The following is a 25,323-nucleotide window of genomic DNA, read 5'->3' as shown; positions in this document are numbered from 1 at the left end:
GCATCAGCCCTCCTTCCACACGGAACACCCCTCGCCTAGATCACCAGTGAGTCCAGTGCCTTCACAAACAACGGTGTTTCTCAGTCCTCTTACCTCGCTTCTCAGCAGATGCGACAGTGGTGATGACTTCCAACTTCCTTCTTCTCCTCTGGAAACCACAGTCGGTGGGTTTTCTTCAAACCTCTGATGGCACCTTCCCAGTTGCCTCTGGAAACCCTTCCAAACTACTTATCCATTAATGATGGCTTTCTTAGGGCTCTGTCCTGGGTGCTCTCCTCATGCCACCCTGGGGACTCTCGTTCACGCTCATGACCTCAGTTACTGTCTACATGGTGTCGACTTCATAACTTCCGCCCGGGTCTCCCACCTGGGCTCCATGCCTGCTTATCCAATGGCCTCTCTGCCTCTCTGCTCACACTGTTCAATGCTTCCACCAGCCGTGCCAGATGGAAATCCTGGGGTCCTCCGTGGTGCCCTCTGTACCCTGGCAACTGTACCGCTAAATGTCTCTGAAATCTAACTACTCTCTCCTTCTCCACGGCTACTACCCTCGTTCCAGCCACAGCAATCGACTCTGACCCTCCCTGTTCACTTCCTCTAGACTCTGCATCTGAGCCGAAGTGCCCTCTTCAATGCGAAAACCTGATCATGCAACACTCTTGTTTAAAACCCTTCAATAGCTTCTTGGTGCTCTGGGGATAATGACTTTGGTTATTCACAGAGACTGCAAGGCTCTGCGTGCTCCGGTCCTATTTACATTTTCAGCTCACCTGACACCCCCCCTTCCCCGAGCTCTGCCTCCTCGGTTCCTCCAGGGCACCCCAGAGAGGGGCAGCGATGCTCTGAACAGTGAGTCTGGGACAATAGAACTGTGGTGGGGAAGCTGTGTGATTCCCCTACTCGGAGGTGACCCCGCTTCCTGCTGCCTGGGCGTGTGTTCTTTCTACCCCTTCTGCCTGGGACTCTCTTCCTTGCCTTACGGGTTCCAGCTCAGCCTTCAGCCCTCACCCCAAGCTCAGACTCACTTTCATAGCACCCCATGGACTGCCTCTATGGTGCCCCCAAGCCTCCTCTGATGTTCCTCGTCACTATCGTCATTTGGCATGTACTTATGGAATCTTGGGGAGATGAATCTTCCCCCCTTAAGTGTAAGCTCCCCGAGGTCAGAAACCACATCAGGTTTGCTTCCCAGAGTATAACCAGCGAGCAGCGCAGTGCCTGCTGCATGACTGCTGGGAGTGTTCAGTAGGTGAGCGAATGCCTACGTCGGGTGTTTGCTGAGAGGCCATCGTCGCTGGTTTCCCATGTTTCTGCACATCTATCTTTGTTGCTGACTCTTTATTCAAGGGTTTTCATATGATGAAGAGCCTTGGAAGATCGAGACAAGGTCTCTCTTCAAAACCAAGGACGGGCATGCCAACTTTCTGATAGGAAGGTATCATTTCCGTCTGGAGGAGAGTGTTGGCACCCTACTGCCTGCTAGGAAAGTTCTGGGTTCTCAAGGAGCAGGGATCTTCTCCTGTAGCACAGTTGACTGTGTGTGTGGGTAGAATCTGGCTCTTCTCCTGTCGCCCGGGGGGACCCAGGCTCAGGTAACCAGCACGAGCCTCCCTGATCCCCTGACTGCTGCTGTCACTAACAAGCTGCCCTTCATCTCTGACACGGGAGTGGTGGGTCTTCTCCCAGCTTCCATGCCCATCCCCAGCTGGGTGAAATCACAGACTTCCAGAATTCTTGACGTTAATTACACTGATTCTATTTTAGTCATTCTGCATGTTTCTTGGACTTTGGTGTCAAGATGTGGAGAAACGAAGCACGAGAACATCGTGAGTCCCAGGCCGTGTTGGTGCTTCCATGAGACAAACCGCATCCCGGGATCACTGCTGTGTGTTGCTGATGGAAGCCATGGTTTTGGTGACCATCTCTCTTCTTTTCTCTCATTTTTGTATGTTCTCCTTTTTCTTCTTCTGATTTGTAGTTTTTTTTCCCGTCTGCGTTCTTTAATCTTTGCTCTATTCCCTTTCAAGTGGTTAAACTAGTTTCTCCCATAGTGTTAGCTAAATCATAGAGGGGACTCCTGAAGAGGGAAAACATTCCAGGTGCGGAACAGGATGGTGGGAAAAGCCTTGGCTCAGAAGTTAGGAGACATAACTTTTAGATCTGTTCTGGCATAAATAGTTATGTGAGCTGGGGCAGGTCATGAAATTCTGGCTTCCTCATCTGAACTCATGTGTGCATTCATTCATGTGTGCATTCATTCATGCATGCACTCATTCATTCATGCACTCATTCATTCAACAATCACTTTTTAAATTACTTGAGACAGAGAGAGAGTGGGAGCAAAAGAGAACAAGTGGGGAGGAGGGTCAGAGAGCGAGAGAGAAGCAGATGCTCTGCTGAGCAGAGAACCTGATGTGGGGCTCGATCTCAGGACCCTGAGATCATGACCTGAGCCAAAGGCAGACGTTTAACCGACTGAGCCACCCAGGCACCCCTTCAATTACTTGAAATAAATGACTCCATCACTTCCTTCGAAGGACTCACACTCTAAGGAGACAGATGAGAGAATTCAAGATCCTAACAGGATGTGAAAGGCACGATCACAAGGAAGTCCCGGGGACCCACCCCAGGGCCCGTGGGCAGAGCAGCAAGAAGGAGTTGCCGTGAACCGTGCAGGCAGCTGGGGTCTGAGCCGAGTCTGGGAGGGCAAGTGCTTGGCCAGGACGAAGGCCAGGAAGGAGGTTTTAGTCAAACGAAGGAGAAAGTCCCAACAATTCCTGTTGAGCCTTTACTTACTAGGCTGTGGCTCTACCAGTAGATGACCCCAAGCCTCCCATGGTGTCCCCAGGGCCGTGAAAAGTGTGCCTGGCAGAAGATGGCAGGACAACACACTGAACTCTACCATTAGCCCTACATCTGGGCCCTGCCATCTTGCCTGCCCGAAGGGGGTGGCATCAGTATCCTTCCGCGGGTGGTTGTGGGATGTGCGCGCTCGGCAGGGCCCTGGCACATGGCAAACTTCCAAGCAACTGCACAAAACCAGGGGAACACGTTGGAAATTATTCATGACTTTGTTTTTGTCTCTTTGAGAACATGACCTTCTCCCTAGTTGGCCCAGGATCTCCATCTGCCTGGGAGGAGGGAAAGCGATGAGACTCCTGCAGGGAACTAGAGGGAATTCTCGGTTTCCAACGGGCGTCATAGGATTAGGCAGCAAGAAGTTGGGCTTGAGAAGCAGGACACTGTCCTGAGATGGCTTTATGGATTCTTTATTCCCTTACCTCGCGTCTTTTCCACCATCACCTTCCTCACGGTTGTCCGAAGGAAGACAGGGCTGCGCAGGCCGTCTGGCGACAAGATGCCAGACTCTCACCGTTATTCACATCTATGTGAGTCAATGAAAAGAGCCGAGCAGCCTCAGTCCCCAGGGGCTGGCTGCCCTTCCAGAAGCCTGGAGGAGGACAGAGCGAAGCTGGCCCCCAAAGAGCTCCCGCTCCCCATGTTCTTCAGACAAGCCTATGCTTGAGAAATGACTGGTCTGAAAGTAGCCTTAACGTACCAGGTAGGAAAAAACATACAGTATCTCTTGTTAATTGCAGGACGGCACAAAGCAATCCCAAGAATTTGGAAGCATCAAGGAAGCTTTTCGATAAATCCTTGGCGTGCATTCAGTGGTGGAGCCCGCAAACGTCCATTGATTTACATTTTTAAAAGGGAAGAGTGTTGTTTTAGAATTCTCTGGATTCCTGTCTCTTAGAAACGCTGTTGTGCTTCCAGGGGTGAGCACGGGATTAGACACGGTGACTGGAAGTATAAAAGTCTGCAAATTACCCTTCCTTTGGGGGCTGTTGAGTTCTGCAGTTTGCTTTGCTCTCCAATGCTGCTTATTTGCTGCTTGTGGAAATGGAAACAGACACAGGATTTGTTCCAGATCTGAGCACCCGGAGTCGAGGGGCAAAGACACCCATAAGGCTTCTCATTGTGTTCCTCGCTTTTGTTCCTGAGAGGATGACATGTGGTGTTGTGCGTTCAACAGATAAAGAGACGATTGCTATCAAATATTTGAGGCATTTCCTCCCACTCTCGAAATTTGAAATTTAATTTCTTTCCCTTCCAAAATAATATTTGACATATTTTAAAAAGCCAAAAAGCGCCGCGAGGCTGAGAGTGGAAAATAACAGTCTGTGCCTAACGAAGAATGGAGACAAACCCTCGGAAGTCTTTTGCCTGTTTGTTCTGCTTTTTTACGTTCATATTTCTAAATAATAGGCTTATGCTGCTGTTTGTGGATGGTTTGATTCCTGTGACTTCCTACTGTGGAAGATGAGGGTTCCTTTTTTTAATGCCCCATCCCCACCCCCACCTCCACGCAGGAAACACTTCCCAGAGCTGCTGCCATCCTCCCAGCCGTCACGTTCAGTGCTCATGGGATCATGACCATATCTATTTTTCACAGCAACGTGGCATATCCTTTTGTCGTTGCCACTGTTGCTCTATGTCAAGTATTCGGGAGTCTACCTTCAGGGTGGGCTTCTGAGGTGAGGCGGGGTCATGCGACAGATCTGGCCAACAAGCCGCAGAGCATTTCATTACTGATGTGAAATTCTCCAGGGCTCTCTTTGCATCTGGCATTGCTAATCACCCACGTTCCAGAAGATGGTTGCTCCATCAGTCCGGGTCCTTTTGTGACTGTGATGACGAGAGTCCCTTTTTCAACTGGCAGTGAGTGTGTAGCATTAGGCAAAGATAAGATTCGATTGTTTAAGCTACTGTGGTTTGGGGGATGATGTTGGTTACCACACTGTAACCAAAGTTTTCCTAAGTGAATCCTTTTCTGAGCAAATGTTTATTTTTCCTGGAAATAGCAATGTGTCATTTAAAAACGTTTGCTTAATTTTCTCTGTACTAATCAGAAATGCAACTCCAAAGTCTACACGAAGGGTCTGAATCCCAGTATTCTTTATCTTTATTTAATTCTTTATTACTATTATCTTTTCTCTATTCAAGGGTGGCCTTCTAGCCTCCTGCATAATTGTCTTCCTGGAGATTCTCGTCACCTGTCTACTGTGGAGCATAAATCTCTTGGTAACTTATTTTTGGCCAATGAGATGTAAGCAGCAATGTTGTGTGTGACCTTTGGAAAGTGTCCTGAAGGAGAAGAGGCCCATCTTTCTCTTTCCTTCTTCAAGCTACATGGAAGAGAATGTGATGGCTGGAGCTCTGGCTGCCATTTTGGACCATAATGATAGGATATCCTGAAGAAGTCCAGGTCCCTGATAATTGTGGAATCTCCAAAAAAGCTTTGGGCTGCCTATCATCACACCTTTTTTTTTTTTTTTAATATGAAATATAAACTTAACTGTCCCTTAATCTGGTTTTGAATTTCTGGTCAGATGAAGTTGAAGCTGATTCAAACTGAACCTTCCTTGTGCTTAGCTAATTCCTTTGTTTTGGTGAAGCACATCCTCTTATCTGTCATGGTTTGGTTAAGAAATAGAAGTGACTGTACACCCCAGATACGAGAGGTTTTATACAAAAAAAGTTGTTAAATCATTACTTCACAACTTTTATCAAAATTCATTCCAAATGAATTAAATAATTAAAATGTAAAACAGGAAATTATAACATATAGGTAAACAATTATGACTTTAACCTGAAGACTTTCTAAAGATGACACTAGTAGAAACCAAAAACAAGTTGAGTAGGATATAAAACAAACAAAAAAACTTTCATAGGACACATCCCACCAAAATCAAAATAAGTGAAAATTTATAGGAAGCCATAATTAAAATATTACAATAATTTCCAGGACATGGAAATGCTGTGGTCCTGGAAATGTTGTGACCATAGGTAATCAAGGTACATCTTGACAGTGGCGTTCAGGGGTTGAGAAACCATGTTCTTATACGAAATTGCAAGATAGAGGCAAAATTTGTCATTTACGGACCAGATGAACATTTGGCTTACATTTGCTCTAAACTTCATGATTTTTCTGAAGTGTAATATTACTAGAGAGATGAAGAATGAAAGAAACAATCTCAAGAGAAAGGATAAAGATGATAGTCTGTGATATGGATGTCCACTCGTCTTTTCCCAAACTTTTCCCAATTGCTCGTTAAGCTTCCTGTGATAAATACAAATGTCCAGGGGCTATGTAAAAAAAAAAAAAAAATCTATGCAAGCTTCTTCACTTACTGCCACATCACTTTTAATAGTTCACCTAAGTAATTTTTATTGGAAGAGCAGAAAGCTGCTGGAATTAATGCTGTATGCCTTTCTGCAGATAGGCAAAACAAAACGAAACAAAACACCAACATCATTATGGCCTGGATTTCAACATATGGCTTATATATACTATTCGGGGTTTATTTAGCAGCCGTGATGCAGTTTTAGATCATCGCTTCTGAGCACCAACCAGCACGTGCTCTGCCCGCCCCGTGCGTTGTATATTTCAGCCACGGGGATCCAGCCCTGCAGTGATCTATCCTGCCCCAGCCAGCGACAGACCAAACCAACAGCCCTGCGCTGGCAACATTAGTTTATTGTTGTCTCCTTAATCTCCTCTATTCTTTTGCAATTACTTTTATTGGTATTGCTCATGTAACGAGGCCTTGGAGTTCGGAGACAGATGGTACCGCTAGTAGGAGAATTACAAATCTCTTAGCGTACGGCCTTGTGTACCTTTGGCACCCCAGAAATTCGTGCAGGCTCCAAACGGGAAGACCCGGATTAAGGTTCAGAGACACCGCGTGTGCTCCTGTCTGGGATGTGGTGTTGAACAAACGAGACAGGGCACGCTCCCTGCCTCGCGGAGACCGTGGTCTCCTAGAGGTGAAGGACAATAACAAGCAAGCAAGCGAGACCACCAGGCATTGTGATGAGTGGTGGGAAGGGGGGAAGCGGAGATGATGCGGGGGGTGCTCAGGAAAGTTCTCTGAGGAGGTGCTAGTTAAGCCGATGCCCGCATGATGGGAAGGAGCTGACGTGGGGGAGCAAGAGGAATGTCATCACTGTTTGTGAGAAGGGATCAGGGAAAGGCTGTGGGATGGAACTTGTTTTGTGTCCCCGAGGAACTGCAAGGACAACTGTATGACTGGAGCCTAGAGAGGGAAGGCGGGTGGCCCCAGATAAGGCCAGAAGCTACTGGACCCAGAAGTGTTGCATGGGGTAAATGGACATTCGGACCCTGAGATCATCCAGGGATTTTGAATAACCTTTGTGACAACGTGCTGATGAGGAAGGCCTGTAGAAAGAATATCTTTGGGATCAGAGCAGTAAATATCCCTGATCTGGCCAGGCTGTGAAGTCATCAGAAGCATGATTTTGACCCTTTGTGCAGAGGGCAGGCAAAACAGAGACAATATTTTGATTCACCGAGTTGCTGCACATGGTAGCATTAATTTCATACTTGATCCCACACTTCGGGCAGGGCACAGTGGTGCTGGTGAGTCGACCCATGGTCTCCTCCTCGTCCTTCCTGCGGGTAACAACGGCTGGCCTGCCTCTGACCAACATCCTGCCCCACACCGTGTCCCTGGTCAATGGCCGCAGTCCCCTCCCCAGAGCTCTCCTTCCTGCTCTGTCTCCCTGGCCTTGGTCCCCTCCTCCCCTGTGGGTGCTTCTGCTTCTGTCAACGCCCAGTTCAGACACACACCCACCTGGGAGTGAGGTCAGGAGGGGTGCATCCTTTGGATGCTTCCCTTGCTGGCGCTCATAGTTGCCTGTGTAAGAGGCTGAGCTAGATCATTCGTTCATGTAAGCTGTTCTCTGGACCCGTCGCCTTATACATAACAGATGCGAGAAAGTATGTATTGAATTCCATTTCAGCTAGCAGTTACCATTTATTGAGCAATTAATTGGTCAAGGGCTCTTCCAAGTGTTAGTGATTTCATTCTTATGTGATGGCCAATTTTATGACTCAGCTTGGCTGTGGTGCCCAGATACTAGGTCCAACATTTTCCTGGCTGTTTCTCCAAAGATATTCTCAAATGAGATTAACTTTTTAATCAACTGACTTTGAGTAAAACAGATAGTCTCTATAACGTGAGTGGGCCTCATCCAATCAGTTGAAGGCATCAATAGACAGAAACTGACCTCCCCTGAGCAGGAAGGAGTTGTGCCAGCAGACTGCCTTTGCATTGTGCTGCAGCCCTCTTTGGGTCTCCTGCCTGCCGGCCCACCTTGCAGATTCTAGACGTGCCATCTTCCACCAGGTGTAAGCCCATTCCTTAACACAACTCTCTCTCTGTCTCTGTCTCCCTCTCTCTGTCTCTCTAAACACCCTGTTGGTTCTGTTTCTCTGGAGAACTCCGATTAATAACACCCTTTATATGTTACTATTTATGCCCATTTTACAGATGAGGAAGTTGAGGCATTAAGCACCGTGCCCAAGGGCAGACACTTGATGAGTGTGGAGCCAAGATGCCAGGCTAGGTCTTTCTGAGCCACAGCACAATACAGCTTCTCCTGAATGAACTCGAAGGATGAGAACACAGCCACCTGCTTGTAACACACACGGTTTACTATAAAGTATCTCCCCTTTTTCATATTCCCCAGCTACGCTGGGCTCTTACAGCACGTGAGAATCATCAACATGCCAATGCCTTACCATCCAGGTGAAGGACAAAAACGTCCACTAGCAGAGAAGACTGGTCGACAGGAAGCTACGCACACGGCACGTGTACTTGGGTGACCTAGTTAGGTCCTCTCCTTTACGGTCAGGATTTCCAGAAACATCTTGAAATAACCACATAGTTTCTATACACAGTCAACTACAAGATCTTTAGGAACACAGGAGAGAACTGAACAGACAAATCTAAAATTCACGGTTTTGCTGAAAATAAGATTACATCTCCCCTCCCTTCTAAAAAATGCCATTAAAATGAAGAGAAACAAGCGGTACATGTGGATGTAATTAAAATAGAGAAAAACAAACAGCGCACACAGAGTCCCGAGCCTCTTGCTGTCTTGCGCCCTGGGCTAGAGTCCCATCCTGAGGTCAGAACTTCAAAAGTAGCCTCAAACTGGAACTTTTCCATAGGAAGAGCCAGCAGTGAATACTGACCCCAGGATCAATTGTTTGTTTAAGCGGCAGACTGCCCCGGTCAGAGAGAGCAAGCCAGGCCCCAGTTGATAAAGAGCTGCCTTCAGCTGGACTGGTCACCCCCAAACGCATAGGAACGATCTCGCAGCCTCTGAACTAAAATGACTCTTCCCAGAACGGAGAAGATGGTGATGACGGTACTGACCGTGTTCGTGCTGGGAGTGAACTATCTGCCTTGCACAGGTAAGGAACTCGGAGACAAGGGCCCCCTGCCCCTGAGGCTGTGACGCCGTGCTGGCCCCTGTGCCTTGTCTCACTGTGTCCCCGTGTGCTTTTGGCTCCAGGTTTCCCGGTGTACGACTATGACTCGTCCTCCTTGAGGGAAGCCCTCCGTGCGTCTGTGGCAAAAGTGAATTCCCAGTCCCTGAGCCCGTATCTGTTCCGGGCATTCAGAAGCTCCTTAAAAAGGGTAAGTACGTATTCCATCCTCCTGATGCCTCTTTAAATCTACTGCTTTCTGTTATTGATTGATTGATTGTCTCTTGGGCACACTTTAAACATTTTTCCGTTTTAAAGAGATAGTAGCTAATCCTCTCTTTTGTACTGTTTCTGGACAGAGAAAGAATTTAATAACAGTTACTGTCCTAAGACCCTCCAAGCCACTTTGGACGCAGGGTTCTCCTGGAGCGTCTTCCCCTGGCCTGGCTTCTTTCTTCCAGATGTTGCCCTGCGTGCGTCCTGCTTCCGTAGCCAAGGCCCCCATGTTTCCTCTTGAGATGTTTTAGTAAGAGCTGCTCGTTTATTAGAAACGAGGCTTTTTGGATTTCAGCAGTCCTGCTCTTCATACTCAGAGGCAAAAAATTCCGGCTTTTAAGTCCCCAAATCCCACCTTCCTTTGTCGGTTTGGTAATGGTCTGTTTCCTGTTAGCTTGGGGAAATGGGGAAAATGTGAATTTTCTTGGCTTCCAATGACTTGGTCTGTGATTGGCGAAGAAAGAAATGCAGAAATCTGCTTCAAAGGAAATGAGGAGCCTGGGCAGGGAGTCACCCCCCCCACCCCCCACCCCCCCCCCGTCTGCAGGGGATTTTGGGGCTTGCTTACGGTCCAGGTGTGGTAGGAACAGAAATTTCTCCAGGCTAGTGGGTGCTAAGATAGGACGTGGGAGAGGTTCTGTAAAGTCACAGGTCCTACGAATGACAGCTCTGTGCAGCCAGGCCACGGGGGCCGGAGCAGAGACGCCTATGTAGGGACGGAAGGCCACCGCTTTCTCTCTGCTGCCACTGGCCTCTCCCCTCCGGCCCAGGCACCACCTTAGCTCCCACTGAGCTTGCTCCCTTTCCTGCTGTGAAGAGCGCCCGGCTCACGGCTTCCTAGCTCTCATCTCCAGAAACACAGCACACTCATCTCGACCCTTGTTCAGAAACTGGCTCACTTTCTCATTTCCAGATTCCTGGGAAATTAATTAACTTGTCTCATTTGTCTTTTCCTTTTCTTTTTAAAGATGTATTTATTTGAGAGGGAGAGCGAGCAGGGGGAAGAGCAAAAGGAAGGGAGAGAGAGAATCCTCAAGCAGACTTCCCTCTGAGCTTAGAGCCCGCTGCAGGGCTCGATCTCACGACCCTGGGATCATGACCCGAGCCTAAACCAAGAGTCAGATGCTCAACTGACTGAGTCACCCAGGGTGGCTTTTCTAATTGGGCCACAGGTCATGGAGATCATGGGCTGTGTTTTAGCTAGGGGCCCAGCCTAGGAGCAGGCTGTCATGGCCAGAGTGGGGTTCTTGGCCCTGATGTCGTGGTTTGGGAGCCCTGGAAGGGTGAATTCCTTCTGGTAGAGCGCAGGATCAGAATAAAGAACCCGCTTTTTGCACACTGGCTGTATCGGCTTCCATCTTTTGCATTTAATGAAATCCACTTGTGGTGTGAGGGGACCAGAGTCCTCTCGCTGGGCTCTCAGATGAACGGTTTAAATGCACCTGTAAGGTAGCTGATACTCACTGCGGAAGAAAGGTAGTGGTTAATTGAGTGAACAAGAGCGTGAGGACAGGTCCTGAGGGACCCCGTGGAAATGCGGCCTGTGGAGATGGGCCTGCAGGAGGCATCGTCCCCCAGGGCACTTTCTGGCACGGGCACCGTCTTGTATCAGACACCTGAGCCCGGACACGCGTGTGCCTGCCAGACAACATGGTTACGTATGCGTGCGTGTGATCCTTGGTGAGTTCACTCACGGGAGACGCCTCTCCGCCTCTGTATGCTGCTCTTCTTTCTGGAAATCTGCCTGTTCTAGCTTCTCATCAGCCTTTTCTAATGACTAAGCGTGTGAAACAATAAATATAGCAAAGATTTACAAATTTTCAACTCACAGCTTCACTTCCAGGAATATGTCCGAAGGAAATAAGTGGTTCAGTCATGTGCAGGAGTTTCGGGGTGCTGGTCAGTGGACTTAGGGTGGAGAGCCAGGCTCTGCTCCTTTATTCCTGGGTTTGCTTTCTGAACCCAGTGGCCCTGGACCCTGTTACACGTCAGCATCCCTGGGAGCTGGAGCTCCCGACGCCCAGGAGAGATGGTTGACTCATAAGGTCTCGGTCTGCAGGGGTGGGGGCCATGTTCTTCGATGTTCTTCTGGTTGCTCTCACGTGCAGTCAGGGTTAAGAACCACTGGGTTTTACCAATGGACCTGGATCAAGTACTCTTGCAATTGATTTTAAATGACTTATCTCTTGGGCTCCAAGTTTAAGACAGGAAAGGACAAGACAATGTGACTTCGTCAGTGTTGGTTTCCTTGCTCTGACGTGGACACTGGGCTCCCTCAGATTCTTTCCTCAGGGGCACAGGGAAAAGGAAAGGTGGAGGACATGAGCCTTGTGCCGGGATGAGGAAGAGAAGAGGACAGAACTCAGGTTCTACTGGGGAGAGAAGAAGGGAGAGGGGAGGGATGGAGGAAGGGGAGGAAAGACAGGAGGACGGGGTGCACGAGTACACAAACAAATAAGTTCGTTCCAGAGAGTGGGGAGGCCTGTGGAGAGAACCAAACAGGTAGGGGTGTGGCTGGGCTGGGCTGGGGCTCAGGCAGCTGTCAGATGGGGAGGCTGCCATGTTTGAGCTACGGCTCCATCAGTGACATGACTTCCGGCCGCGGGGGAGACCACGGTGAGGGGGACCTGAAGGACCAAAGACCTTGAGAAAGAGTCGGGCTAGGGCCAAAGGAGGTCAGAGAAGTGGGTCTGAGTTGGGACATGAGGTGGCCCTGCCCAGGGCATGACTTTGAGGAGTTTGAGGTCTGTTTTAAGGACCATGGAACATATACAGAAGTGCAGGCAGATCGCTGCACTTGGAAAAGGTCTCTCTAGCTGGGGGAGGAGTGGGGTGCTAGGGAGGGCCCTGAGACAGTGACTGCCGGAAGCAGGCAGTGACGGAGGGCAGCTGAGCGGGGCCTGGGCGCAGGGAGGGTGGGGGTGGCTGGGTTCCGGGACAGCCCGAGGCGAAGCCGCGGAAGGTTTGGGATCCTTTGTACGTGTGTGTCCATCGCTGTCCATTTTTTACGTTCATCTTTGCTTTGTTTTGCTTTTGGGCTTTCTAAATTATTCTCGGCCAGCCTGCCTGCTCTTCACTTTTTGTCCAATCATAGTTGGAAAAACCTCAGTGATCACTGTTGTTTGTCAGGCTTCTCCAGAGCAGAAGCAATAGACTGCGTGTGTATGTGTGTGTGTGTGTGTGTGTGTGTGTGTGAGAAAGAGAGAGAGACAGATGTTGGGGGAGAGGGAGAAGGAGAATGAGTGAGAGAGATTTATCATAGTGAAGAATTGGCTTGGGGCGCCTGGGTGGCGCAGTCGTTAAGTGTCTGCCTTCGGCTCAGGGCGTGATCCCAGTGCTCTGGGATCGAGTCCCATATCAGGCTCCTCTGCTATGAGCCTGCTTCTTCCTCTCCCACTCCCCCTGCTTGTGTTCCCTCTCTCGGTGGCTGTCTCTCTCTGTCAAATAAATAAATAAAATCTTTAAAAAAAAAATAAAGAAAAAAAAATAAAGAATTGGCTTACACTATATGGAGGTTTGCTCAATTCAAAATCTGTAGGGTGGGCTGACAGGTTGGAGGCCCAGGAAAGAGCTGATGTTGCAGTTCACATCTGAAGGCAGTCTACTGGCAGAGTCCTTTCCCGCTCAGGAAAAAGTCTATTCTATCCACGCCTTCAACTGATTGCATGAGGCCCACCCACATTATGGCGGATGTCTGCTTTACTCAAATCCACTAATTTAAATGTTAGTTCCATCTAAAAAACACCTTCATTGAAATATCCAGAGTGTTTGACCAAATATCTCAGCACCATGGCCCAGTCAAGTCGACACATAAAATTAACCACTATAATCACCAAAAGGAATTGTTATGGGTTTTTTATTGCTCATATATTTTTATTAATTTTTTGAATAAAAAAACAAAATATGCTCATTATAAAAAGTTAGAAAATATAACAAGAAAGAAAAAGCCAAAACTACTATCTATTATCCATTCCTCTGAGATACCCACTATGAGCGTGTGGGGGAAGGTCTTTTTGGATCCTTTTCATATATTGGTATAAAACATATTTTTTAAAAGAAAAACAGGAGCATAGTGTAACATCAATTGTAAAGTCCCACAGTTTACTTCAGCAACAATGCTGGATTTGGGATTTTCTCTAGTTGATTCCTTATCGTCAAGCATTCAGGTTGCCCCACCTTTTTCAAACAACAGAGTAGAGATTTGCGTGGGAAGTGAGTTTGGATGAAAAAGCAAAACCATTAGGCTTTTCTCCTTATTCTGAACAGAGTGCTTCAAGATGCAAAGAAAGGTTGCAAACTCATCTCATAGTTCAATAAAATTATCTGTACTCAAAAAAAATCCCACATTTTCATCTTTGTAACTAAGCCTTTGTGTTGCCAGTTTGTTTTCATTGGATTGCTTTAACGGAAATTGCTAGAGCTCGATCAGGGTGGAGAGCCCCAGCAACACGCCCCAGCAGAAGAGGGCTTTATTTTTTTTATGAGACTCGGATTTATTATCCAATATTTTAAAATTATGAATAAATGTGGTAATAAATACTGCTGAGGCTGAATTTCTAGTCTTACTTGTTTCCAGAAAACTCTACTTCTATGAGCACTCTTCACCCACTGTCAGAAGGAGATGCAAAGCCCACCACCCCATCGCAGGCTTGGAGTTTGTCACTTATTCCCAAACACAGTGTTCTACCTGTGCCCGTCCTTCCCAACGTGTGAGTGATCTGTGCTCTCACAGAGGGTTCTCCCTACCTTACCCTCACCGGGAAGCTGCTGACTCGGCTTTGTCACAAGGTGGGCTCGAGGACTGAAAGAGACGAGAGTTTTGGAGCCTGGGGGTGTGGTCGGGTACTGGGCCATGGCAGCCTCCCTGCCGCCATCTTGTTCCTGCCCCAGTGTGGTCTCTTTGCAGCAGCCATGGTGATTCACATCTTAGCTCTTAAGTCCTTCTGAGAATTTCCCATTGCAATGAGAATGAAATCTAAACACCGTCCCGTCGGTGACAGGACCATAAATTCCGTGACACACCCCATCTCTCACACATCATGGCGTACCGTTCTCCTCTTGTTCATTTTGCTCCAGCCACAATAGTTGGACTTATTCTGCCCCAGGACATTGGCCCTGCTTTTTCCACACAATGGGCTCTTTCCCATTCCATTCTATGAGCCTTAGCGGAAAATATTTCTTCTTTGGGAGGATTTCTCTGGCACCTTCTCTGCAGTAGCTACTTCCTCCCCCTGACCCCCATTATAGTGTTGTTTGTTCCCTCATAACACCATAACCTTCTAGAACGACCTTGCTTCGTTTTCTTTAAGGTGTTTACTGTGTGGCTGTAATCTAAGCTGGAGCCTAAGCTGGACACACTGCGGGCTCTCATTAAGTCATAGGATTTCCATGTCATCACAGCATCACAGATTCATCACGAAGTTTGGCAGTTTCCCCCAGGATCCCACCTTTGGTGGAAAGGAGTAGACGATTGTGTAAACTCATTCACGGGCCACAACTGATCAAACAGGAAGTAGGACTGGGTAGTACTATATGCAGAAATGTACGCACCACTTAATTTCTTATATCAGGGATTACTAAGAAATCATGGGGCATTCTTTTAGGAAAATGACCCTTAAATACACACGGTTGATTCTCATTATTTGCAGTAGTTGTGTTCTAGAAAGTCACCACGAGCACTGTATTAGTGCATACGGAACCCTTGCTCCTGGTCTAACCCACATCTTCTCTCTATGTGGCACATCCAGACCTTCTGGTGCTTGGGAGCACGGACAGCCCTTTAGGACTACACTTGGGGGCCATTTGAAACAGCAAAATCACCAAGGGGGAAAAAAACCCACAAAAATGAGAAAAACATGGTCCAAAATAAACCCTGAAAGTGTGCAGTATGACAGCGGAAGCTAGGAGGCCGAGCACTGCCTTATCTGATCTCAGCTGGGAACGTGTGCACGGGCAACTCAAGTTCTTTGCCGCTCTGTGCCTGTCCGTGGATGACTGGAAAGGGACGCTGAGCATTGATTTTGGGGGTTATGAATACGTTTTAGTGAGTAAGCACATTTGTAAAAATGGAAGCTCTGAATCATGAGGATCCACTGTAAATTAAGTCATCAGAAGTGACATTGACCTTGTAGTTCAGACACCTAAGTTCTGATTCCATTTTTTTAAATGAAGTATTATGTTCCTTTGCAAAAGCGCTTCTGGTCTCAGACTGAGGGAGTGGAACTGGGGGATTGCTAAAACCATTTAACAGTTTCCCCCAAGAAGGAGCCTGTAACATTCTCTCCTGTGCGGGGAGAAACATTTGTAGCATTGGAAACTTCAGAAGCTCACCCGGGCAAACTGACGCTTTGTCTTTGGGAAGGTCAACGTTCTGGATCAGGACAGCTTGAACATGGACCTAGAGTTTGGCATTCGGGAGACAACATGCAGGAGAGATTCTGGAGAAGACCCTGCCAGCTGTGACTTCCAAAGGGGCTACTACGTGGTAAGTGAGGCAGGAAACGCCATATCCCAGAGACTAGCAGGATGAAGCACCTCGCTTCTTCCATGACCTGGAGCTGTTCCAAGTCGTAAGGAGAGCGTGGCCCCTGCCGGCATCCGGCCACACTGGGAGGCGCCAGCTGTGTCCATACTGTATTCCCCGGGGCAGGGCCAGTGCGGCTCAGTGGTTGAGGACTTGGGCTCTGGAGTCCGTGGTCTTGAATGATCCTGGCAAATTACTGAAGCCCTGCCTCAGTTTCCTGCATCTTGAAACGGATGGTTCCAGGCAGTTAATACAAAGAGGCCAACCCCAAAGGCAAATTCCAGAGATGTTTCAAATTCCAGTTTAAATGAATCTAAAACACCAGCTGTGTTCTTGGCGTGAGTGGCATTATTTTGCAATTGCCCGTCCTGTATTATCTGACTCCCTCCTCCTCTCTGGCTCAGGCTTCATGGGGTCAGGACCACGGTGTGTTCAGTGTGGTGTCCGCAGTGACCAGAGCGTGGCCCCATACTTAGTTAACACCCATGGGCAAGGGTCTGGTGGAGCAGGCCAGCACCCTTGCTTTCCAGAATGTTTGTGTTCAGATGTATGAGTTCTCGGGGGTTTGTTCCTTGATGAGGTTGTTACTTGATGGGTTATTTTGTGTCAGGGTCCCTTCACAACAGTGTAAATTTCGAAAAGGGGAATCCTTTGTTTTGTTACTTGTTTCATGAGACTTCTTTGTGACTGTTTTATGAAGGACTCAAATCTAAGTGTTACAGCGTCTGTTCCTAATGGAATCTGAGGTCAAAGAAGAGAACAAAGTCCTTTGGGTTCTTCCCACTTCCTTTTGTTCCACTGGGAAACTTCGAGGCAGCCCGCCCCCTGCTCCTGGAGGGAATGGCTGCTCTCCCGGGGGGCCTTGTAATACACCAAGTGCCTAACAGGTCTTTAAATGTTTCAATTTTTTCTGCTTCTGTCTTGGGAAATTTTCATTTTGGAAACATGAACTGCCTCTATGAATTTTTCCTTTTTGTTTGCATCATTCTGTCAGGCCTTCCGGTATCGCCTGAACTCTCACATAGATCCTACCCCTTTCTTTGAGCGGCTGAGGATTGAACCCAGTGCTTTCTTTTCCAGCAGGCCGCTGTTTGCAGAAGCACGGTGCGGGTGTCCGCCGAAGAGGTGCAGGACGTGTGGGTTCGCTGCCGCTGGTCCTCCAGCTCTGAGTCTAACAGCAGCGAAGAGGTAGGACCAGGGGTTTGGCGTCCTCCGGGACAGCGCCTGGTAGGGTCTGTGTGGGTCTGTGACAAGCAGACCAGTGTGACAGAATCACGGGAACGTCACCCAGGCAGGGGCGAGTACAGCTCTGCTGATTCGGCTGGAATCTCCCCTACTTGTCCAACCTCTTCTCCCTCTGTCCTACTCTGTCTTTATTTCCCGGAGATTTGGAAATAGCTTAAAGCAACAGCTGGCAAATCTTTAACGTTTTAGATCTCAGTATGCAGGTCCCTGGCACTGTGGTTTAGTGGACGGATGTGGGAGGGGCATTTTTGTTGGACTAGAGTTCAAAACCATTCAGCAGCTCTGCAGTCTACGTCAGGGTGCTTAACTCCATGACCTGCCGCTTCTTCATCTGTGAGATGCCAGGAGGAAAAGCCACAGAATAATGCAGAGAGAACTGAGTAAGTTGGTGGGCAAGAGATGCTTGGTGAATGGCAGGACATGGGTCCCCCCACCCCAAATGTATTGAAATTGATTTGCAATAATTCTGTAAAATTAACAATATGTAAATTTCTGACATGAACATATATTACATATTTATTTGTCTGTTTGCTTATTAACTGCTTTCCTTACTGGAATGTATGTCTCCTGAGGGGCAAAGAGTGTTACCTTTTGTTGGTCTAGGACAATGTTTGATACAGGGTGGATGTTCAGTAAATGTTTGTTGAATGAATATAAGAGAACGGAGGAAGAGAGGTCAAGAATATGATATGAGGAGGAAATTTCTTGACTCCAACTAGGCATAAAAACATAATTGCTATATTATTATTCAAAATGGGATAACATTTTTGACTGGTATTTTAAAATATTTCTACTGTGGTACAGGTGGATCTGTCCAATGATGATCTTTCTCTACTCACGTTTTTATTCGGTTTTTCAAGATTTCATTCTGCAGGTGAAAATTACATTAAGAGAGTAAAGAAAATGCAGCTTCAAGAAATATACATGAAAGTTAATGTTCCCATATTATGAACATACACCTTAAATATTTTGCTTGGAAGTCCATTGTAGGATCAGGATGTGAGGAAGCTAATGGCTGGGAGCTTCCACGACAGGAGACAGTTTGACAGGTGCAGGAAGACTAAGCCCAGGTGCTAGGAACTTCTCCGCAGAAATGTTCGATTGATCTCGTGCACACTGGCACCTTTGCGGATCAGTCCACAGGTGGTTTCTGGGCTTTGCATGGAGCCATGGTTCCAGGATCTAGTTCCTGGGTGTTAGGGTAAGTATGAAGGGCCAGCTTTTCTAGACTCCACTGAGGCATCTAGGAAGTCAGGTGTGTTTCCATGCTGACATACTTGCATACTTGTGGCCTGGCCAATCCAGCAATGACAAGGACCAAACACAGCATTTCACAAACATTTTGCTCACATTGATTTTGTGGCTTCTATGGAAACAGCCAGGGAGACAGTGAGGAGTGAGACAAGCAATCCTAGGCCCCATGGAGTTTGTAGAGGAATGGGGGTCCACTCAGCAGGGGTGACCCTGACTACCAGGCCAGCATGCGGGGGCACATGTCAAGAGGACATAATCTCATCTGGGCGCAGGAGAGCTTCCCTGGGGGATGTTCACATCAAGAACTTCCATCAGGACAAAGGGGACAGGTATGGAGGGGAGGGAGGAAAACCGATTCTGAGCACAAAGGGGTCAAAAAGGGATTCCCTGATGCATGAGAAGCTGGTTGGGTTGGAATGGACAGAAATCTTGATGACCTCCATGAGCAAAATACGGGACAGAGGCATAAGGGTTGATCTGGAGAGGAAGTCAGGCTGGGCCTCAGGGGTCATGTCTAGGATCTCTGGATGAACTAGGATCTCTGGCTTCGTCCTAATGGCTATGGGCCTATTGGCTAAGAGCAGGTGGGGGCTCCAGGAGGCTGGCAGGACAGGTGACAGGGAACGCTAGCAGGTGCCAGGAATTAGTAGTGAGTGTTGGGAAATGGACTCTAGTTCATTCTATGACCTTTAACACATTGAACTGAATTCAGTAACTGCCCCCCCCCCATTTAACCCCCTTTCCATCTCTGATTTGGGAAGTTGATTCTGATCGCACAGCCCACAAATCTGTTGCAACTTTCTCATTGCATAGTGAGGACATTGCACTTTTTTTCCAATCCAAGTTTTGTAGGAAGACTCTGACATTAACTTAAATGGGCCCTTGAAACAAACAATATTTGAAAATAAACTCTCAGGTAGATGTTCCTCAAAGATCAGGAAATCGCGGGGCGCCTGGGTGGCACAGCGGTTAAGCGTCTGCCTTCAGCTCAGGGCGTGATCCCGGCGTTCTGGGATCGAGCCCCACATCAGGCTCCTGCGCTATGAGCCTGCTTCTTCCTCTCCCACTCCCCCTGCTTGTGTTCCCTCTCTTGCTGGCTGTCTCTATCTCTGTCAAATAAATAAATAAAATCTTTAAAAAAAAAAAAAGATCAGGAAATCGCGAAGAATTAACGAGCAAATTAAAAAAAAATTCCTTAAATTAAAGAATGCCATAATTCAAGGGAAGAAGAAGAAAGCAGATGGAGATTTCAAGTAATTCCTGGAAACTCTGAAATAGATTTCTTATACGAAACAGAAAAAAAAAAAGGAAAGAAAGAAAACAGCTGTTAACCATTTTCAGTGAAATTAGCGGTGATATTACAAACATAAAAGAGAATAGAGTAGGATGAATTTCGTCTTCAAACAAGTAAATCACTGTTGGAAGTAGGAAATAGAAGAAATAAAACAACAAAAAAAATCCAGTAGCGAAAATGAAGATCATTTGAAAAACATATGTAGGTTCTAGAAAAATTTCCAGGGAAAAGAACATAATGCGAAGAAAGGTGCAAACCATGGAGAAAAAGACTGCAAATCCAAAATATGAAGAATAAGGACTTCGATCAAATGAAAACTATCTTGTGAAGACATAATGTGAGAAACCGCTGAATGTACGAAGTTTGCATTTTCCCCTTACATGATTTTTAAAAAGTTACAAGCTGTAAGGAAATTAGAGGAAATAAGTTTCTAAATTTGCTAATATTCTTCTCTCCTTAAGCAAATACATATCTGTGTTGCGGGTAGTCTCTATTATATGTGTTAATTATGAAAGTGAACTAGAGAGAGGAGGAAGGGCTCTGGATGGCACAGGAGCGCCCAGACAAACACCGAGTGGTTTCGTCCCCGGCCAGAGGGCGATGCTAACACCTGGAGGCTGCCAAGTGAACTCGGCTTTTGACAAACCCTGGTTTGCAGTAGATGGGATGAGATTTGGCTAAGGCTTCAGCCAAGAGACCTAGAAACAGTCCAAAGGGAGAAACTGAGGAAGAAGAACTAACAGAATTCTGAGCTCAGGGAAGGGGAAGTGACAGGCACTTGATTTACTTGCTGTGGTCCATTTCCAATGATAGAAATTCAGCTACAAGTCACCTACGCTCCCAATGGGCTCCGTCCCCGGATCACATTCCCAGAAAGGACCGGGAACAGTTGGCCTCACAGACCAGTTAATATAGGAGCGTTCAACACCACATGTATTTCTGCCCCTCCCTCCGCCTTCCTTCCCCCACCCCTCCTCCCTCGCCCTGCCCCCCCAACCTCCCCTTTCTCTTCTCCCTCTCTTACTGCGGATGACATTTCTCCTTGTAGCAAGAAGCAAGGTGCTCCAGATTCAGATTCTCGAAACTTAGGAGGAAAAGGGAGCATCTCTCTCTAGCCCCACTGGAGATGCAGGACTCCCTTGGCCTGGCTTTGGTCATGTGCCCATCCCCCACCTTTTTAAAATTACACCTTTATTGAGTTATAATCCGCATAGTATATAACTCACCCTTACAATGTATCCAGTTCAGTGGTTTTAGCATATTCATAGATGGTACAACCACCACCACTACCTAAATCCAGAACGTTTTCATCACCTCAAAAAGAAACCTCATCCCAGGGGCCGCCCTTCTGTGCTCCCCATTCTCCCAGCTCCCAGCAACCACTCGTCTACTTTCTGAGTCTACGGATTTGCCTATTCTGGCCATTTTGGTATAAATGGAGTCATGTACCCTTCTGTGACTGGCTTATCTCACTAAGTATCATGTTCATACCTGCCGTAGGATGTATCGGAACTTCGTTGGTGTTTAGTGTTGGATAAGATGGTTTGTACGGATATACTATGTTCGATCTATCCATTCATTGGTTGAGCAAGATTTGGGTTCCTTCCCCTTTTTGGCTATTATCAATAATGGTGCAGTGAGCATTCATGTGCGAGTTTGTGTGTGGACTTATGTTGTTATGTGGGCTTTCAGTGGCTTCCTGAAGACTTCTTGTGCAAGCCTTTTCCAAACTGAACACCTTGTGGGAACTTCACAGTCAGGAACCCTGCACATCTGGTCTAAATGCAGTCTGTTTGCAAGTTCACATGAAAGGTGCCATCTTTTTGGTCCCCAATATTTGGGAGCACATTCTGAGCCCAGTGGAAAGTTTTTAGGCAATTTAAACTTCATGCAAGTGGTTCTTCCCATGTGCTTTCTTAGACACACACGTTTGACACCATGTAAAGTTATTTAATAAAATGTGTTGCCTTATTTCACTAACAATGAATTACGTAATGCATCACAGTCCTCCAGATAATATTTGCATTTTTTACAGTGTCTCCTTCTTCTCTCTTTCATGTGTTGATGTATCCCGATGCCTATATTGATTTAGATGTTTTTGGGGGACATATTGGAATCCTTTAAATGGAGAAACAACTACCTACGTGGTAAGTTGAGATCTGCTCTTTTTAATGATTTTTTTTTTCTTGAAACAATTTCATATTGAAGTTCTGTTAGTGGGTCATTTAAAACTGGAAACATCAATACATAACCTTTGAACAGTTATACAATTCCAGAAAATAAACATTCTTGTTTATTTTTTTCCTTTTTTTTTAATTTCAATTAGCCAACATATAGTACCTCATTAGTTTTTGATGTGGTCAATCATTCATTAGTTGCGTATAACACCCAGTGCTCGTGACCTTTCCTCCTGCCTCACTTTGGGGCATTTTCTGAAAAAGCTCAAACTCTCTTGAACGCCTGCTTGCCCTCCACCCTCAGCACTACTTTGGGGCCAGCAGGTGAAGTTAATGATAATGTACTTCCTCCCTTTTACAGATCAGTTTCCCTCTCATTTAAGTTTCAGGATAGATCTGCGAACCAGGGGTCCTATGACCTGCTTCTGCAGAGGAGATGAACAGTAACTCTTGGTGCTGATGTCATACACAAGACACTTAACTCTGTGCTAATTGCTTGACACAGCTTTCTCTTCACAACCATCCTGTGAGGCAACATGTGTTGCTTCCCATTTTGTAGATGAGCAAACTGAGGCTTAGTGAGTTCCTGTAGTGTGTCCGAGGCTCTATGGCCAACGTGGGACTCGGATGCAGGTAACGAGTGGCAGAGATAGGACTTTAATAAGTCAGTGCAGGATGCTTTGATATGTCAGTCTCTCCAGCTTTTGTTTTTGCCAATGCCGTTTTCCAGAAGGGTTGTGCATTTCACCCTATTTTGGAGTTCTTCATTAAAATGAGTAACACAGATATTAATATTTCATTGAGCTCCATGTTTGATCCTCACTAGGCATACTGCAATTTATTTGAAGTGCTGGGCTTATAATTTGAGGCTTGATTTATTTTTTATTTTTTAATTTATTTTTTATAAGATTTTACTTATTTATTTGAGAGAGAGAGAGAGAGAGAGAGACCAAGAGCAGGGAGCGAGGTGGAAGGAGAATCCCAAGCAGACTCCAAGCTGAGCCTGGAGCCCGATGTGGGGCTGGATATCACACCCTGAAACCAAGAGTTGGATGCTTCACTGACTGAGCCTCCCAGGTGCCCCCTGAGGCTTGATTTAAAACAAAAAGGTTTTAGACACCTCTGAGTTGTTGCTTTGGGAGAACATATAGTTGTTCAAACAGCGGGACCATGGCCGAGGACATTTTTTGAACACTTCTTGCTTGGTGTTGCCTTGAGAATCTATGGCCCATTCTTTTGAATCGCTGTAGTGGTGGAAAATATTTGTTCTTGGATTTGATTGGAAATAGCCAAGATAAATGTAATTAATCAGATTAATAACCAACTTGGGTGCATTAGTTGTATATTGCTGTGTGTCAAATTATCCCCAAACTTAGCAGTTTAAAACAACAAATTTTTGTTATATTACAGTTTCTGAAGGTCAGGAACCCACAGGCAGCTTAGCCGGGTGGTTCTGACTCAGGGTCTCTAACAAGGTTGCAGATAAGATGTTGTCTGGGGCTGTGATCTCATCTGAAGGCTTGACTGGGTCTGAAAGATCCACTTCCAAGATCACGCATGTGCTTATTGGCTTCAGCTCTTCATGGGCTCTTGGACTGAGGGCTTCAGTTTCACCCCTTGTGGGGCTTTCCATAGGGTTGTCTGAATGTCCTCAAAACACGACATCTGTCTTCCCCCAGAGACAATGATGAGAGAGAGAGAGGGAGAAAGAGAGAGAGAATGAACAAGCCACTGAGCACTCAAGACAGAAGATGTAGTCTTTTGTTACCTAATTTTGGAATTTGTGTATCATCCCTTCTGTGATTTTATTTGTCACACAGACCAGCTCTGGTCCATTGTGGGAGGGGGATACTTGAGTGTGAATACCCAGAGGCCATCTTGGAGGCTGCCTACTACATTGGGAAAATGCCATTTGGGACCAAAAATATTTTATGGATATAAATTAATGTGATTGATCCTTGTTTATATGACTCAGAAGGTAATTCCAGAGAGGAATTTTATTTTATTTTAATTTTTTTTGAGGCTTTTTTTTCTAAAGTTTTTAAAAAATTTTTTTATTATGTTATGTTAGTCACCATACAGTACATGCTTAGTTTTTGATGTCAAGGTCCATGATTCATTGTTTGCATATAACACCCAGTGCTCCGTGCAGTACGTGCCCTCCTTACTACCCATCACCGGGCTAGCCAATCCCCCACCTCTGCCCCTCTGAAGCCTTCAGTTTCCAGAGCTGAATTTTAAAAACACATTGCGCCTTGGGAACATCATGGATACAGCTATGCAGCCATCTCAGAGACTGCTTCGAAGACAACAATTTAATTTATTTCACCAAATGCATGTGACAAGCACTGGGCAGATCTCATGGGGGACTGAAAGACTATTATGACAGTCCCTGCCCTCGAGGCTTATAGTAGTGGCTGGGACAGATCACACACGGAGAGAAATTAGCATGGGTTCCGCTGTGACACCATACAGCGGAGAGTGAGGGAGAGCCAGGTAAGGAAGACAGAGCTGTCCTGTTCTGGGGCATCTCTCAGCAGTGTGGGTCTGGTTATGCTGGTCACACCTCTTCCCACTGTTCATCGTCGTGGGGACTGCGTTGTCTCAGACCTTGGTGTGATGACAGAGCCTGTATGTCCTTCCATCTGTAGGGAGCCTGAGAGGGATCTTACCTCCTGGGAATCGAGGGTACCCAAGCACGTGGCACAGACTTCAAGAATAAACACCGGCTTTGAGTAACAGCCTCGAGGTAAGGGGACACAGTTAAAAATGTGTATTTAAAAATAGAAGCTGCTTGGAGTGCTCGCCTTAACGCTGCTGCCCTCGTGTCCTCAAATGTCTTACTCCGCCGTTCAGCTCTCATTTCCCACTGCCTGGTCTCCTCCCAGACTCTCCCTTGGTCGTCTCTCCCACCCCACACATCTTGAGCTTTCTCCTGTGGCTTTTGTATTTGTCAACCACCGACATGATCAACTGTCCAGCTGAAGACCGAACAGACAGACAGAACAGCCCCTCCTTTGACTCTCCCCAACCCAGCAGCTGCCCTCCCTCCCTCCCTCCCTCCCTCCCTCCCTCCTTGTGCACTGAACTTCTCCACATAGTCGTAGTCTTTGGCTGCTGCCCCACTCTGCTCACCTCCCATTTGTGGTCTGCTTTTTGCGCCCTGGACGTTCAGCCCTCAGATTCAGGAAATTGGATCTGCCTTCCTCTCCTCGATCAATAATGTAAATACCGGTGACCGTCTCTGTTGTCT

At 46.8% G+C, this 25,323-nt stretch overlaps 1 protein-coding gene and 1 long non-coding RNA gene across 4 annotated transcripts in view; both read left to right on the top strand.

Moving 5' to 3' along the window:
• Positions 1-3,197: 3,197 nt before the first annotated feature.
• On the top strand, positions 3,198-5,370 carry LOC103662652. Its single transcript, XR_568528.1, has 2 exons — positions 3,198-4,722; positions 5,008-5,370. It is a non-coding gene; the product is annotated as an uncharacterized LOC103662652 (long non-coding RNA).
• A 3,622-nt stretch (positions 5,371-8,992) lies between these two features.
• SPP2 (secreted phosphoprotein 2) overlaps positions 8,993-25,323 on the top strand; it is a 22,481-nt gene continuing 6,150 nt past the window's right edge. The window contains exons 1-6 of one of the 3 annotated variants that reach the window (XM_008690302.2): positions 8,993-9,286; positions 9,388-9,512; positions 15,939-16,061; positions 17,184-17,288; positions 21,986-22,040; positions 24,722-24,819. In XM_008690302.2, coding sequence (XP_008688524.1) covers positions 9,205-9,286; positions 9,388-9,512; positions 15,939-16,061; positions 17,184-17,288; positions 21,986-22,040; positions 24,722-24,792 — 561 coding nt within the window. In that variant the 5' untranslated portion in view covers positions 8,993-9,204 and the 3' untranslated portion in view covers positions 24,793-24,819. Of the gene's footprint in view, positions 9,287-9,387; positions 9,513-15,938; positions 16,062-17,180; positions 17,289-21,985; positions 22,041-24,721; positions 24,820-25,323 lie in introns of all 3 variants that reach the window. The other 2 variants (XM_040638757.1, XM_008690301.2) reach the window with 2 other exon arrangements.

Source organism: Ursus maritimus, unplaced genomic scaffold, assembly GCF_017311325.1.
Source record: "Ursus maritimus isolate PB19 unplaced genomic scaffold, ASM1731132v1 scaffold_1, whole genome shotgun sequence".
In the NCBI taxonomy this organism is placed as follows: Eukaryota; Metazoa; Chordata; class Mammalia; order Carnivora; family Ursidae; genus Ursus; species Ursus maritimus.
Note: the sequence above shows the minus strand (reverse complement) of the source record. Positions and strands in the feature narration are given on the sequence as shown.